The sequence below is a fragment of the Paramisgurnus dabryanus genome, chromosome 16, assembly GCF_030506205.2.
Source record: "Paramisgurnus dabryanus chromosome 16, PD_genome_1.1, whole genome shotgun sequence".
Lineage (NCBI taxonomy): Eukaryota > Metazoa > Chordata > Actinopteri > Cypriniformes > Cobitidae > Paramisgurnus > Paramisgurnus dabryanus.
Window position 1 is genome coordinate 12,725,300 of NC_133352.1, and position 16,978 is coordinate 12,742,277.

Here is a 16,978-nt window from a genome sequence, read left to right on the forward strand (position 1 = left end):
GCTGACTGGTTTAACCAGTAATACCCCACTGACTTATTCAACCAGTACCACCCCACTGACCGATTCAACCAGTACCATCCCACTGACCGATTCAAACAGTACCACCCCGCTGACTAATTCAACCACCCTGCTGACTGGTTTAACCAGTAACACCCCACTGACTTATTTAACCAGTACCACCCCACTGACTGATTCAACCAGTATCTCCCCAGTAACTGTTCCAAACAGAACAACCCCAGTGACTGTACTTGAAACACATACTGCAAATGAAAGTAAAATTGTGATATCGGGTCTTACACCAGCAAAACTGTATCATTTCACAGTTACTGCTATGGTTAATGGTACTATTGAAAGTCTGCCAGAGAGCATCTCTACTTATACCAGTAAGTACAGACAGTCAACACTACATCATAAAACATACTTTAAAAAAAACATCAGTGTGTAATGTTTATAAAAACAGGCTCATGACTCATTTTAGTATTTGTATTTCAGAGCCTTCACCTGTGCTGAATCTAAAATCAGCAGATGAATATGATACAATCATAAATGCTTCCTGGACAAAACCTAATGAAACACTTTCGGGTTACCGTGTTTGTCTTAATGAAAACATATTATTTTCCAATTATTACAGTGACTGTAGTGAGTGTGTAAACTGTACTAACACAACAGCTGAGTGGATAAACTTTACAGGTAAAACTCCTGACACAAAATATATTCTGTGTGTGGCTGCACTAACAAACAACAACAAAGTACAAGGAGAAATGGTTCAAATTGATGCATACACACGTGAGTATGGTGTCTTTAAAATATACTGACTGGTTTAGATGGGTTCAATAATGTCTGATTAACTAAGGTCCTTTACTACCTTAGTTTAAGTATATTGAATATCTTGATTCTTTATGTTTTGTTCATTTAAATTTACAAATTGTTTACTCTCTTTGAATTCTTTGCACATAGGTCCAAGCAAAGTGGCACATTTGACTTTATCTTCAACTAATCAATCCATTACTGCCAACTGGGAGTTAACTGCAGGTTATAAAAAATTCAATCTGAGCATTAAAGCAGATGGCAGGAATAGTACGTCTGATGTCACTGATCAATCGAAGTTTACTTTCAATAAGCTGGACGCAGCAAAAAGCTACACCATCACTGTCATCACTCTTTCTGAGAAATCTAAATTAGAAAGCGATCCTGCTGAACTATCAGTGTATACCAGTAAGTAGACTTGTTACGTTTTATTGCGTTTTATTAAGTAATGAAGCAAAAATCAGTTCTTTAGTAGAAAAATATCAGTGTTGAAAATCTCCTGACCTTACCCTGATTCACAACAGTAAGCTTATAATAATTTATAAGTTATTTATCCTCACGTAATGTCCATAAACAGAAAAAGTGGATTTGGCTACTTCATCGCATGTATGTGATCTGGATGTTTAAGAGTTTGTAGTTTGTTTATAGACGGTTTAATCAGACGCATGTGCATTGTCACGCCAAATAAAAGGCCACTCAAAAGTGCAGTTTTATCACAGCACAATGGCAAAGATGTTGCAAGTTTTGAGGGAGCGTGCAATTCGCATGCTGGTTGCAGGAATGTCCACCAGAGCTGTTGCTCTGAATGTTCATTTCTCTACCATAAACCGTCTCCAAAGGCGTTTCAGAGAATTTGGCGGTACCTTCAACTGGCCTCACAAACCCAGGCCTAGGACCTCCACATCCAGCATCTTCAACTCCAAGATCTTATGAGACAAGACACCCGGACAGCTGCTGCAATAATCAGTTTGCGTAACCAAAGAATTTCTGCATAAACTGTCAGAAACCATTCTTTAGAAAGCTGATCTACATGCCCATCGTCCTCATCAGGGTCTCGAACTGACTGAAGTTCGTCAACGTAACCGACTTGAGTGGGCAAATGCTCACATCCGATGGCTTCTGGCACTTTGGAGAGGTATTCCCCTTACGAATGAATCCCGGTTTTCACTGTACATGGCAGATGGCAGACAGCGTTTATGGCATTGTGTGAGTGAGGGGTTTGCTGATATCAACGGATCGAGTGGCCCATGGGGGCAGTGGGGTTATGGTATGGGCATGAGTATGTAATGGACAATGAACACAGGTGCATTTTATTAATGGCATTTTGAATGCCCAGCGATACTGTGATGATATCCTGAGGCCGATTGTTGTGCATCCACAATCATCACGTCATGTTGCAACATGATAATGCACTGCCCCATGTTGCAAAGATCTGTACACAATTCCTGGAAGCTGAAAACATCCCACTTTGCATGGCCAGCATACTCACCAAACATGTCACCTGGATCAGCATATACGACAGCATGTTCCAGTTCCTGCCAATATGCCAACTTTAACAGCCATTGAAGAGGAGTGGAACAACGTTCCACAGGCCACAATCAACAACTGGATCAATTCTATGCAAAGGAGATTAGACATGAGGCAAATGGTGGCCACACCAGATATTGACTAGTTTTCTGATCCCCTGGACCCCCAATACAGTAAAAATGCACATTTTAGAGTGGCCTTTTATTGTGGCCAGCCTAAGGCACACCTGTGCAATAATCATGCTGTCTAATAAGCATATTGATATGCCACACCTGTGCGGTGGATGGATGATCTTGGCAAAGGAGGAGTGCTCACTAACACAGATTTAGACAGATTTGTGAATAATATTTGAGAGAAATAGGCCTTTTGTGTTCATAAAAAGTCTTAGATCTTTGAGCTCAGCTCATGAAAAATGGGGGGGGACAAAAGTGTTGCGTTTATAATTTTGTTCAGTGTAAATGCTACTGTATCTATATTTATGGATACTATTTGCACCTCAGTATTTTTGTAGATTTAAATTATTATATTTATTAAAATTATCAAATTATTTTAGCATTATTGTAGGAATGAAATCCCCCCCCCACATCGATTTATAAGCCGTACGCTCTTCTTCCTGCACTACTGAAGCTGTTAATTTCCACGCCTCTTTTTTAATCTTTAGTAGGCCAACCAGATACTAGTGTAAATAATGTTTGCCAACAAAGAATTCAAAATAATAATAATTCGTTACATTTCTGCAGCACTCAAAGCACTTTACATATGAATGGGGGAATCTTCTCAACCACCACCAGCTGGATGATGCGACGGCAGCCATATTGTGCCAGAATGCCCACCACACACCAGCTTATTAGTGGAGAGGAGACAGAGTGATACAGCCAATTAGTATATATGGGGATCCCTGCTGAAAAAAACAGCATACCAGCAAGACCAGCATATGTTGTGTTTTGGTGCTGGTTTGCTAGTGAACACCAGCTAAACCAGCATCAAACCAGCATCAGCACCAGCATTAGCACCAGCTAAACCGCGTCTAGTTTGCTGCTTAAATTCTAGTCATTGAGACATTCATGCAGAAATTCGCGTCATGGTCTGATAGGTTAACGCGGCGCGTTTTTCAACCAAAGTAAAAAAAATTCAACTCGCGCATTTGTCACGGCAATGCTCAATTAGCGCCATTAGCATGAACTAGACACACGAATGAGGTAGAATCTCATCTACCGCACCACGCTAAACGCCTTATTCACGCCGCGAGACCTCCAGACGCGCGTCAACGCATCTTCACATTGACTTAACATTGATAATCCCTTGCGCTTGATGCCTCTACCGTGGCTGGTGTGAACGCAGCATTAGAAATAAAAAGTATGATAGACAGACAAGTGTAATCAGAATAATTGATTTATTGCAAAATTTCATAAGCAGTTAAAATGACAATGTGCTACAGCCGTGGTCCTCTCTGAAGTATAAACAGTACAGAGAAGTATTAAAGTTATTAATCCAGGAGAAAGTTTATCCGGCTTCTCTCTGTCAAGGCGTGCATTTCAAATTTCAAACGTACAAAGACTGAAAGACAGCAATGTCACAAATCTGTGATGTAGCATCCAAGAGCCAATAAGCATTTGATATCACTTTTGTTAATGTGTCGTGAAGCTTCTTGAGGTGCAATAGTTCTATTCATAACTTTTGGTGTTTACGGTTGCTGTTGAGAACTTGGATCAGGATCGCTGAATAAAGGGCTGAATTTAGATCTGTTCATCGCAATCGTATGAATTTTAAAGATGTGGATTACAGCAAATTAATCAAATTAACATCTTTTGTGAATTTATGTTGTGTTTTGTTGTAATTATTGTTGCATAGGAGAAAATTCCCTTTTGTGTGTCTTGGGATACAAACTAAATATTATTTTTTTTAAATGATTACAGAAATGTTATTCATTTTAAAGTTTAAAAGTGCAGTCTTGTCTAATATTGTGTAATTCTCTGAAAGTCATAAACATTCATAGTAAACTGTCTTAAATAATTCAGAAAATATGACTGAAAACATATGAGTAAGAAACCCCAGTGCCTGCAAATTTAAAATTTATGAATATGAATAACTTAATTACACATCGATACGTTTTAGTGTGTTAAAAATGTAGGAAATGTATGTATGGTACAACCACGCTTTTATGTAAAAATACATACATATTCTCCTGAGATCACATTGGAACTCCTATAGAAGACATTGAGGATGACATCAACAGATGACATAAACATTTGACAGATACATGCACACCAAAAGCTAATAAAATATAGGCAATGACAGTGGGCATACGCAAATTCATTGTACAATGCATTCAACACAGTTTTGCCACAAATGGAAGTCCATTAATAAAAGTAAAATTGTGACCAGGAAAAATTTATAACGACTCTCTTTTGTTATTTGTATTTCAGAGCCTTCACCTGTCCTGAATCTAACATCAGCAGATGAATATGATACAATCATAAATGCTTCCTGGACAAAACCTAATGAAACCCTTTCAGGTTACCGTGTTTGTATTAATAAAAACAATATATTTTACAATGATTACAGTGATTGCAACGACTGCAGTGAGTGTGTAAACTGTATAATCACAACAGCTGAGTGGATAAAGTTTACAGGTAAAACTCCTGACACAAAATATATTCTGTGTGTGGCTGCACTAACAAACAACAATGAAGTACAAGGAGAAATGGTTCAAATTGATGCATACACACGTGAGTATGGTGTTTAATCTTTAAAATATACGCAGTGATTTAGATGTGTTAAATAAAATCTTTATCTGTTTTTCTGTATTTAACTGTATTGAGTTTATGTTGCAATGTAGAGGATTAAGCAGCATCATTATTATGTGTTATTTATAAATATGAGGGGTGTGGTGCAGTGGGAAGCACTGTTGCTTCAGAGTAAGAAGTTGTCTGCTTTGATCTTTTGCTGGTTAAGGAGATCTTTCTGGGTCTAGTTTCTATGTTCACCCTGTGTCAGCATGGGTTTACTCTGGGTACTTTGGTTGTCCCCAAATGCATGAATTAGAGATGCCATTGTCTTTACCCAACTTTGACTTGTGTATGGATTTACTTGTGAATATAAATGCTAAAATCATTTAAGAAATAAACAAAACAATATTAGTTCATCTATACATTAAAATATTGCAAAGATTTTGTTAAAAAAATATTTAGCGTATCAACCCTTATCGTTTATTGCCTATACTGAATATCTTGTTTCTTTACGTTTTGTTGATTTACATTTACAAATTGTTACTCTCTCTGAATTCTTTGCACAAAGGTCCAAGCAAAGTGGCAGATCTTTCATTAACTTCAACTTTTCAATCCATTACTGCCAACTGGTTGTTACCTCAAAGTAATAAAAAATTCAATGTGAGCATTAAAGCAGATGGCTGGGTTGGCAGATCTAATGTCACTGATCAATTGAGTTATACTTTCAATAAGCTGCAACCAGCAAAAAGCTACACCGTCACTGTCATCACTCTTTCTGAGAAATCTAAATTGAAAAGTGATCCCGCTGAACGATCAGTGTATACCAGTAAGTAAACCTGGACTTTTATTGACCTGGCATTTTATTGCTTTTTATAGGCACAAATAAATGAAGTCTTTGAAAATCAAAGCTGCAATCCATAACTTTTTTTCATTTAAAAATGACCAAAAATAATTTATTGAGTAATTAGAATAAGATCTGTGTTCAAAACTATCCCCTGACCTTACCCTGATTTACAATGGTAAGCTTATAATAATGATTTATAATTTGAGCGGCCGGGCAGAAAAAGTCAATCATCTTAATGTGATTACGTTACGTTTGTAAACAGAAAGCAGAGGACACGGCTACTTCATCACATGTATGTAATCTGGATGGTGAAGAGTTTGTAGTTGGTGGCGTTTAATCTGTAAAGTTAAACAACAATCATCTGACTTTTTCCTCTAAGCCATCTATGTTTAAACATTAATGTAATTTAGTCAGAACAAACAATGCATATTTTACTTGTTCAGATGTCATTTTTTTCAGATATGCAAGTTTTTATGATGTACTTCTAAGTGACATGTATTTGTCTAATGACAGATCTGTGATCACAGAAATCAGATTCATCCACACAGAGTAGCGGGCCAAACACAACGCATGTACAAAAAATTAACTGTAAATAACTGCATGTTTCAAACAGAGATGGCGATAGAGAGGCAGAAGTTACAGATTGCAGCTTTAAGTGAATGTCTTTATATTAATATTTTTTTATGATATTCATTGTTTTTGGATGCGATCTATCATTTTTGTTTATCTACATACATTTATATTTGACATTTCTAAATGTAATGATCACTAATGAGCATAATGATGCACAATCTCTTTCTTTTAGCCCCATCTGGTGTTTATAATCTGAGTGTAATAAAGGTGACAAATGAAAGTGTCGAACTGAGCTGGGATCACTCAGGAGAATATGATTTCTTTTCAGTACACGTGTCAGATGTATCCAAACTAAATAATACAAATGAAAGTACAATTGTGATATCGGGTCTTACACCAGGGAAAAGTTATCATTTCACAGTTTTTGCTATAGTTAATGGTACTACAGAAAGTGTGCCAGAGGGCGTTTCTACCTACACCAGTAAGTACAGACAGTCAACACTACATCATAAAACATACTTTACATTTAACAACAACAAAAACGTATGTGTGTAATGCTTTTAATAGTCTCGTGACTATTTTTGCTATTTCGTATTTCAGAGCCTTCACCTGTCCTGAATCTAAAATCAGCAGATGGATATGAAACAATCATAAATGCTTCCTGGACAAAACCTAATGAAATCCTTTCAGGTTACCGTGTTTGTCTTAATGAAAACTATATATTTTGCAATGATTACAGTGACTGTGTGGAGTGCAGTGAGTTTGTAAACTGTATAATCACAACAGCTGAGTGGATAAACTTTCCAGATAAAACACCTGGCACAAAATATATTCTGTGTGTGGCTGCACTAACAAACAACAATGAAGTACAAGGAGAAATGGTTAAAATTGATGCATACACACGTGAGTATGGTGTTTAATCTTTAAAATACACTCACTGGTTTAGATGTATAGGACTAAGCAGCTGCAGTATGTGTTACATATGAATATGAGGGGTTTGGTGCAGTGGCTCAGTGATTAGTACTTCTGCCTCAGAGGAAAGATCTTTGCACATTGGGGTCCTATTATATGCGCGACGCAAGTGTCTTTTGCTGCTTTGAACCTGGCGCAATTATAATTTTCACTTTTAGCGCCACGTTGTTTAAATAACTTTTTTGCACTTATGGGTGTTCTGGTCTGAAAACATTGTGTGCTCATGGATGCGCAGCAGCACACAAATGTTTTTAAATATGAAAAATTAACAGATTAAAATGTTAAATACTATTATTAAGTCTCTTGGACATAAATGAGGACTGGTTACGAAACCTTAGAAGGTGTAAAGAGCTCCTTCATCTGTATGTTTTTTTAATGCCACCAACGGATTTACTGTATATGATGTCTTTGTACCTGTGGATATGGTGAGATGATTACCTTTTCAAAACACTCAAGGCGCTGTCCAAGTGCTTAAACGTTTTGGCTCTCCACAAATTTGTAATTTTTTTATCTTCTGTTTGTTACAAATAACTTATTTAAAAGTAAAATTTTTTTGCATATTTGTAAATTATTCTTATAAAAAACATTTTGAGATTACAGTGATCATACATCATACTTTATCAGCAATTAAAACACTGCTATTTTTACTCCATAACTCCAAAGATTTAATTATAAAAATAACAATTTCAATAAATAAAAACACAAAGCAATTTTTTAACATCAATTTTAAACTTTAAATTTTAACATCTTTTTTCTTTCGCTTAGTTTATCAGTTTAGAAAATTCCACCATCTAAAATTCACCATCAAAAATGTTGAGCTTTGGCCTGCTATCTCAGTTTCTGACTCAAACTGTTCCCACACGTGTACACATAGAGTGCATAATGTGACTACGTTCAGTTTAATTCAGTAAATAATTTTTTTAAACAAATTAATTTTACAAAAAAAAGTAACTCAAATATTTATGTGAACATTTAAAAAGTAATGTGTTACTTTACTTGTTACTTCCGAAAAGTAATATTATTACGTAATGCATGTTACTTGTAATGTGTTACCCCCAACACTGGTAACAACCCTTTAAGACCAAACCATTTTTCCCATCGTTAAACTAGCAAAAGTGGATTCGGAATTGCCTGTTTGGACTGTGCGTCATGTGCTTTAGACCATGTCCTTAGGTCGTTAAAATATGGCCCTGTATCTTTAATACTCGTCCGAAATTTTTGCACGTAAAAAAATAAATACGACCTCTGTGTCAATCACGTGTACACACTGCCTACTGTCATTTGCAATAAACGCAGAAAATTAAACCTGATCTGAATATTTGTTCATGTCCACATTTTGAGAGATGTTTTGAGATAAGATCCACTGTACAAACAATTGGCAAATCTAAAATAGTGTCTGACAAGTTGATCATCGTCCTGCCGCACAAAGTATGACAAAAAAAGTGCGGAATTTACAGTGTCAGAATATAAAGAAACATAGAGAAGGATGTGATTGTCAGGTATGGTAACCCATACTTAAAATGTGACCTTTGCTTTTAAGTTTGCCCTGCTTAAGTTTGCTTAACAAAAGATTGTTCATTCATTCATATATTGCTCGCGATACAAAGACTCCATTTTGTATTTTTTTGCTAAGTTTTTCCACAACAGATGAATTAATATTGGATACAGTGTGCATGGTTTCTGTGCATGACAGATTTGTAGGATGTTGAAAAACGCATATGAAAATTTTGGAAAAGATCTTTAGATGGTGATCCTTGGCAGGGTCAGGAGGTCTTTTTGTGTCTAGTTTGCATGTTCTCTCTGGGTCACTGTCGGGGTTAAATTAAAGATGCCGAAATTTCCTTCCCCAACTTTGACTTGTGTGAATTTACTTGTGCATAGACTAACTGGCTCTCGCCGTGAATATTATGCTGAAGTGGTTGTAAGAAGTAAACAAACATTAATACAGTGAAAGATTAATTTTGAGAACCTCTCAAACCACCCAGATTTTGTGGAAATCATACCATTTTATCTGATCTTTTATACTCTTTTTTTTAAATTACATCTTTACTTTTTAAGTTATGTTGATTTAAATTCACAAATAGTTTACTTTTCTTTGCACACAGGTCCAAGCAAAGTGGCAAATCTTTCTTTAACTTCAACTTTTCAATCTATTAACGCCAGCTGGGAGTTGAATGAAGGTTATAAAGAATTCAATGTGAGCATTAAAGCAGATGGCTGGGATGGCACGTCTAATGTCACTGATCAAACGAGTTATACTTTCAATGATCTGCAAGCAGCAGTAAACTACACCATCACTGTCATCACTCTGTCTGAGAAACCTAAACTGGAAAGTGATCCTGTTGTTACATCAATGCATACTAGTAAGTAACAATGATATTGTCAATACTGCTTCAGACTGCTGATTCATCTGCTGTGTATTGTTTAACAAATTTACATCCAAATTAACACAAACTCTGTTTCTACGCGCAGAACCTGTTTCTCCTGTATTGGCGAATGCTACTGTTCTTGACCACACTGCCATAAAAGTAACCTGGGAAGTTCCCGAACAGTTGAAGGGAGACTCAAAAATTACGTATAATGTGACAGCTCACTCTGATTACTGGAAAAAAACTGATGTAAAAACTGTAACCGAGAATATGTTTATTATCTTTAATCATTTAAATTCGGGAACAAACTATACCTTCAGTGTCAGTGTTGTGGCTGGCAATGAAGAGAGTGCTCCAGTCTTTGCTTATGGAATGACAGGTACATTTCCTTCCCCATGTTTTATTTTGTAGCTATTACATCTATAAGACATTTGTCAACACTTCATGTTTCATGACTGCAGTGTATTTTTGTTGCTGCAGTTTGTGTTTTTTCCATGTATTTATTGTGATGTTTAACAAGGACATCTCTATTTTTATTTTAGTGTCTAATAAGAAGAAAGTGACGTTTGCAGTGATGTGCACCAGTGAAACATCACTTTACTGTAGCATGAATACAACTCTGACAGAAATAAAAGAACAGGTGAGAGATGATCACAGCAAACTTTACAAAGCATACTCTTAAAAATAAAGATGATTAACGTGTTCTTCACAATGATGAAATAGAAGAAATATTCAGTCAAAGGATTTTTTTATGAATATTTTCTTTCGCATCTTTTTTTAAAGAACATTTGGCAACATTTTGTTTTTTCAGATGATAATGGCTATTTATAAAACCATACAGCAATATATACAGTATAAATATACCATATCTATGCCATCGTGAAGCAACTTTATTTTTAAAAAGTGCAACTTTATATCCATGCCATATTCATTTTAGTGGTAAAAATAAAATTGACAGCAAACAAAGTGTAGATTAAAAATGAAGTATAGTCCTGTTTTAGTTGAAGGCTCCTGCAACTGAAATCAAATCATTGAATCTGTTTTCTATTTCAGCTTGAAAATAAGTTAGGAAATGAATATAAAGATGTCTACTGGAAACTTGAAAAGATTGACAGAAAATGATGTCTATACAACGTGTTTTAATTGTTATCAAATTTGTATTAACCTCTGACTCTTATGTAACTTTTGAATTTATTCACCCATTTCTGAGGATGACTGCCCTGCGGTCTTTACACCCAAACTTACTACTGATATAAATAACAGCAAAACAGAAGTCAGACCATCAGTTAAGTTTCAACTTTATTTAGTTGCAGTTCTTCGGTTTATCATCTTTCTTTCAGACTTCTTGTGTTGCATTGCCTGAATTATTGCGACATTGATGTGTATGTATATTTCATTATTAAAATTAAGCTATAATTATGTCATATGTTTCTTTATAGTTTTCATCTTTATACTCTATTTTCATGCTATTATCTGCCAAAAAGGAATTGTATAGTTAAACAAGGTTTGGTTAATTTGTTTAGGAGTGTATTTAGGAGTTATTTTTAAAGTACAGACTGCAGTTTTTTTTATATTTCTAGTCTTTCTAAGATGGGTCTTGTTAGTCTTTAGCTCTTGTGTTTTATTATTTCTCTCAGGGTTTATGCATTAGTGAAATTATTGATTCATGATTGCTTGGTTTTCACATGTCAAAAGCATAATAAATAAACTTGAAATGTGCTCAACAGTTGTTTTTGTTGTTGTTGTTTTATGGAAGCTAAAGTCTCAAGTCAGTAATCTCTGTAAATCTTTGAGTCTGTTTGGCATTTTTGGGGTTTAGCTAAATAAACAGATTCAAAATTGAAAGCATTTATTGTCATATACCCAGTGAGGAAAGCATGTTTACGTGAGCAGTAAAAATTCTTACTTTGCTGTTCACAATGAATGTCAAGACTATACTGTACACGCATAGAAACATATTAAAAACTATGCTGCCTCATTTTAGACTATAAAATGCAAATATACAGTATTAACTCATGCACAGTATTAACTTGTTTGCAAAAACAATAGTGCAGTAAAGTGCAAATTGAGTGTGTATATTTAAACCAAAATTCTTGGTTTAAAAAATACAAATAGTGCCCATTGTCTTATTCAAAATAATACAGATTCATTCTCTATAAAAATAAAGGTCTTGGTCTTACCTTAAGCCAGTGGTTCCCAAAGCCTTTCCACCGGGCCACCCTTTGTACAGAAAAATATTTTCAAGCTTTCTCAGATATATATCCATTGCATGCAAATTCCTTATTGGATGTATTAAAAAACAATGTAATTAATACAATATTGTAACTTCAATGTGTGATACTAAAAAACTAAAACAGAAAAAAAGGAAAGCATTAGATTATGATTCAGACTGATCTAACAAACTGAACTAACAAACATGAGTTGATTATTGCCTGGATTTATAATGGGAATCACACAGCTCTCATTTTCATATTGCAGAAACAAACTTACTGAAGATACAAGCAGCATATAGACTAGACATACACTAAAGATGAAACTTTAATGACATTGATGAGATACAGAAAATGATTTATGTATTCTCTGCGTGATTTAAACCTCTGCATGGTGTATTTATAAACTATAATGTTTCTACCTGTATTTCACGTGAATGTGGATCAAAATATAGAAAAATGTGTATAGTTATGTAACAATTCCCCATGTAAAGTGTTACACATATGTGTTAATATAAGCATGTGAAGAGAATGGGTGCATGCAGAATAAAGCTTAAAAGATTCTCAGATTCTCTTAAAAGTTTTTCCCAGATGTTGAGAGGCTTGAGAAGTCTGTCGCTGTTTAACAAAAAAAATGTGGGTCCAAAACTCCTAAGTGAGAAGAAATTATTTGTTTAAGGAAATAACAGCAATTAGAAAGTCCAAAACGAATTTCAAAATCTTTTGGTTAACTGATCATCTCATGCTTCAAGTGGTGACTAAGGGTAAGAATAATGTCATTTGAATATAGCATTATTGTTTGCTGTTTCCGGACGCCATCAATTCAAGGATTCTGTCTTATGTATCTGTCTTCTGTCTCTAGAGGCTCAATCGTGAACAGAAGTGGTGAGAGTGGACCGCCCTGACATGTTCCACAACCAAGTTTAAATGGATCAGAAACAATATCATTGGTTATTATGGGTGCTTTAGGATTAGTTTACAACAGGCTGATCCACTTAGAAAAATTAGATCCGATGCTAAATATTATCAGGGCCCTAAATAAATAAATCCACTCTACTCTGTCAAATGTATTTTCTGGTTTACATTAAGGCTGGAAATTCTGATGCCCAATTGCTGCCTGTATCAGATTTTTGGAAGATTCGCTTAAATAACCTTTTTAAAGGCAGCTTGTATCCAATATCTGCATTTACACTAAACATTTGGCAAAACATTTCATGGTAGACATACTGACCTGGAATAGCTTAAACCACAAAGGAAGTAAAATGTTGCGATATACAATGGACACAGACAAAATGATTATACAAGATTATAGAGCTTTTTTTCTATAACAAGACATTAAAAGTCAACATTACTCCACTAAGTGGAGCCTTTGTCCTCCATTGCGCTACTAAGAAGAGTCATGTGATCGTGGGTGGTGTCCAGCTGAGTTGACTTCATTTGTCAGCAGGGCCGAATGCAGAATTTCATAAACAGAGTTTCGAATATGTATTTTGGTTTTTTTCTACGTACATCCATTTTAATACATCAGAAGGCCAAAGAATCTGATAGCTATAGATTTGAAACCATGTCAGTAATCAGTTTTTTAACATTTCTCATTATTAAACCTGTTAGCCCCCACTTACATTTTTGAGCATTTTCTGAAGAATAACACACCCAAACTAACATGTCTGCAGCTCTTAAAGCCTATGGTCTATATTCATAATTCTGGTTTGTTTGAAATTATACACTTGAAATATTGTTGCCCAAAAGTCATAACAACTAAGAGTAGTGTAGGAACAGAGTAAAACAATGTAAAAAATATACATGAAATGACTTCCGAATTCTAAGTAAATAACATTCACTTAGCCAAAAATGTATGTTATGTCAAACACCTGGGGCAGCATATAGGTCAATTGAATGTCTGTTGTGATTTAAAATTAAGAATGATCCTCTAAAAAATTTAATTTCTGTGAGTTTTAATTTTTAAAAGTCCAGGCGTCCTTTCAAAAAAAGTCAACATGATCTCACGGAAAGTTGTGTTATAGTCACGAAAAATTTGATTAATTTATTCATGTCCGCAGCACGAAATTCTGCTTTTATTCGTGCCTTGAACACAAATGTCTTTTTCATGTCACTCGCACAAATTTCTATAAATAGTTTTTTGGGTCAGTGGCACGACTTTCTTTTTTGTGTCATTTTATGTATTGTTTTCTTATTTTTTTTTAAGGATGTACTTTTATTTATGGGTTTCTACATGTTTTTCTTCCTTTTTTAAAACTATTTTCGCCTGGAGTTGGGGTCAGAGTTGGGGTTTGGATGTCTAAAAAAGTGATTCTCACCCCAACCCCAAGCGACAATGGTAAGAAAATAGGGGAAAAAACTAAAAGAAAACAATATAAAACATGAAACAAAAAAGAAAGTCGTGCAACGAACACAAAAAACTATTTATAGAAATTCCTGCAACTAAAAAGACATTCATACTCAAAGCATGAAAAAAACTGAATTTCGTGCCATGGACACGAATAAATTAATCAAATTATTTGAGATTATAACACGAATTTCCTTGAGATCAGTCTTAAAAAAGTGCACCTGGAGACTCTGAATAGACACATGATAACAAAATGACAAGATAATCAAATGAGAAAGAGTCAGGACTATAAACAACAAGATGTATATCAATTCAGAACTTATCGTCCCATCAAAGCACATATAAGCAAAATAAAACATTTGCACATTATCTGATGTGATATACATAAACACACACACATTTGAATTCTTAATTTAAACCCACTAATAATATGTCTTAACGAGGCAGCGTAGGGCTGATTTATATGCGCTGTTTGTGATACTGTTGTCATATTTTTCTAGTCCACCTCCGCTATTTTAAGGAGTACTCGACATGTACTCAAGGATTATTTTAAACCTTTCCCCGCCACACACACACACACAAACTGTATATTCTATTCCCCTTACCTACCCCTTTTCCTAACCCCAACCATCACAGAAAACCTTCTCATTCTTCACATTTTCAAGAAAGATAATTTTGTTTGATTTTTAAGCTTGTCTCCTTATGGGGACATCAAAATGTCCCCACAAGGTCACAAAAATACTGGTATTCCTATCTTTGTGGGGACAATTGGTCCCCACAACGTGATATTACCAGGTACACACACACACACACACACACACACACACACACACACACACACACACACATTACATGAATTATATTTATGATTACAAATGCCTTATGTTTACCAAATATGCTTATCATGCTCAGCATGTTTGTTCTAAACTGTGTTTGCAATGGTGAATCGGCTACTTTTCTTCACATATCCTTATGTTTTAATGTACTGTAAATGTCGTCAAATCAGTGCTGCCCTGACGGCCTGTGAGACTAAATATTTGAATAAGAAATCATTTGTATTGCACCTCGATCGGGCTCTTTATCACCTTTTCCAAAACACTCCCAACACAAAAAAGTAATCTGTGGTCGACGATCCACAATGAAGATGTTTATATCTAACCTCTGGAAAAAACTGATGGTTTCTCAGTGGCTCTGAGAGCTAACGGTAGCGATAGCCACTGTTTTGGTTGTGCACACATACGTCTGCGAAGATCTGCGCAGAAGTACATTTTACAGATGTAAAACTTAATCCTTGTAATTGTCACAAGGTGACGATCTTTTTAAGGGCGGAACCAAAGTTAGGGAAGTTTGCTTCCGCCCGGAAGGTTTCCCCACCGGGCCGCATATGAGGACGGACCTTCTCACTTCCTGGTTTCCAGGACAACGGAATCAGGGCTTTACGAGCCGCAGGTGAGAGGAATTAAGCAAGCGAAGTGTGATTGGAGGCTGTGTGGAATAAATAGCTCTGCTGAAACACAAAGAGAGGAGTTCGGGCACGAGAGGGGATCGACGCGGGGAAAGCTCCTCTGCCTAGGACAGGAAAGTAGATACGCACCTTTTGAAGAGCCCGCAGGCTCTGTTGATCCGGGCTGCGCTTGGAGCGCGCGGAGAGAAGACAGGAGCTGCCTGGGGCGAAAGAAAGGCGATACGTGGATGGAGTAAAGGAGCACCCCGAAGAGAGCAGTATTTTGTCATGCTCAGTGTGTGTTGAGGTGCGGAGCTGTGCTCGTTCGATACGCATTGGTGGTTGTCTAATCTTTCTCTCTCTCTCGTTTGCAGTCTGCGGTGGCGACGCTGGAGTTCATAGGAAACCCTACGGGTAGAAGAAACATCAGTTTAAGTGACACATTAAAGGAGCAAAGGAGGAAGGGAACGGATTGTACTTTGCAACGTAAACAAAGGCGGACCGCTGTGAGTATTAATTCCTGTGTTGGGACAAAGTATAAAAACTAACCTGTGCATTCATTGAATACCTCCAGGAGAAGGAGGGCGGCCCTACCCCTGAACCAGCGCGGTAGGTGAGCCGCGGGAACGTTTATCCAAGCAGCCATAGCAACGGACTTACTCATTCAGGCTGTATTGTCATTGCCCTCATCAAACCCAAGTGAAGTGGAGGACGTCTGGCGTCTTTTTGTGGACACCTATAGGGTGGTGGGTGAGCCCTTGTATTTTGCAAGACTTTTCACGTGAAGTGGTGCTGTGTAATTGCCGTGGGTTGCTGTGCAAGTGCTGTGTGTTTTGTCAGACGAACCCTCACATCATCCATTTCACTGAGCAAAGGACAAAGAGGCTAACGATCCTAGGAATAACCAGCTATTATACGCAGTGTGCTGTTTGGAGTGTGAAGTGACGCAGATTAGAAGCTGTCAGCAAGTGTGATTACGAAATTGGATTATTTGCATTTAAACTTACCTGTGTATGCCCTTGTCGCAGAGTCAGAGGCGAAAGAGTTCCGCCGCCCCGTGGTCTCTACGAAGGGGCGCCCCTGTCCAGTATTCGATCGCCCTACGGGTAGTGAGGATAGGGCAGCGCTCGACCCGGTGAGACGGTGTGTCATCTTC

The 16,978-nt window shown here is 36.5% G+C and overlaps 2 protein-coding genes across 2 annotated transcripts in view; both read left to right on the plus strand.

The window, feature by feature from the left end:
- The window catches only part of LOC135748349 (lysozyme g-like), a 133,418-nt gene that overhangs the window by 93,608 nt on the left and 22,832 nt on the right, over positions 1–16,978 (plus strand). The gene's annotated exons all lie outside the window — the stretch shown is intronic.
- LOC135748423 (receptor-type tyrosine-protein phosphatase eta-like) lies at positions 4,938–11,535 on the plus strand. Its single transcript, XM_065266649.2, has 8 exons — positions 4,938–5,063; positions 5,632–5,889; positions 6,713–6,961; positions 7,081–7,383; positions 9,558–9,815; positions 9,925–10,200; positions 10,364–10,461; positions 10,875–11,535. Exons 1-8 carry the CDS (start codon positions 5,039–5,041, stop codon positions 10,941–10,943), a joined length of 1,536 nt encoding a protein of 511 aa, XP_065122721.2. The 5' UTR covers positions 4,938–5,038; the 3' UTR covers positions 10,944–11,535.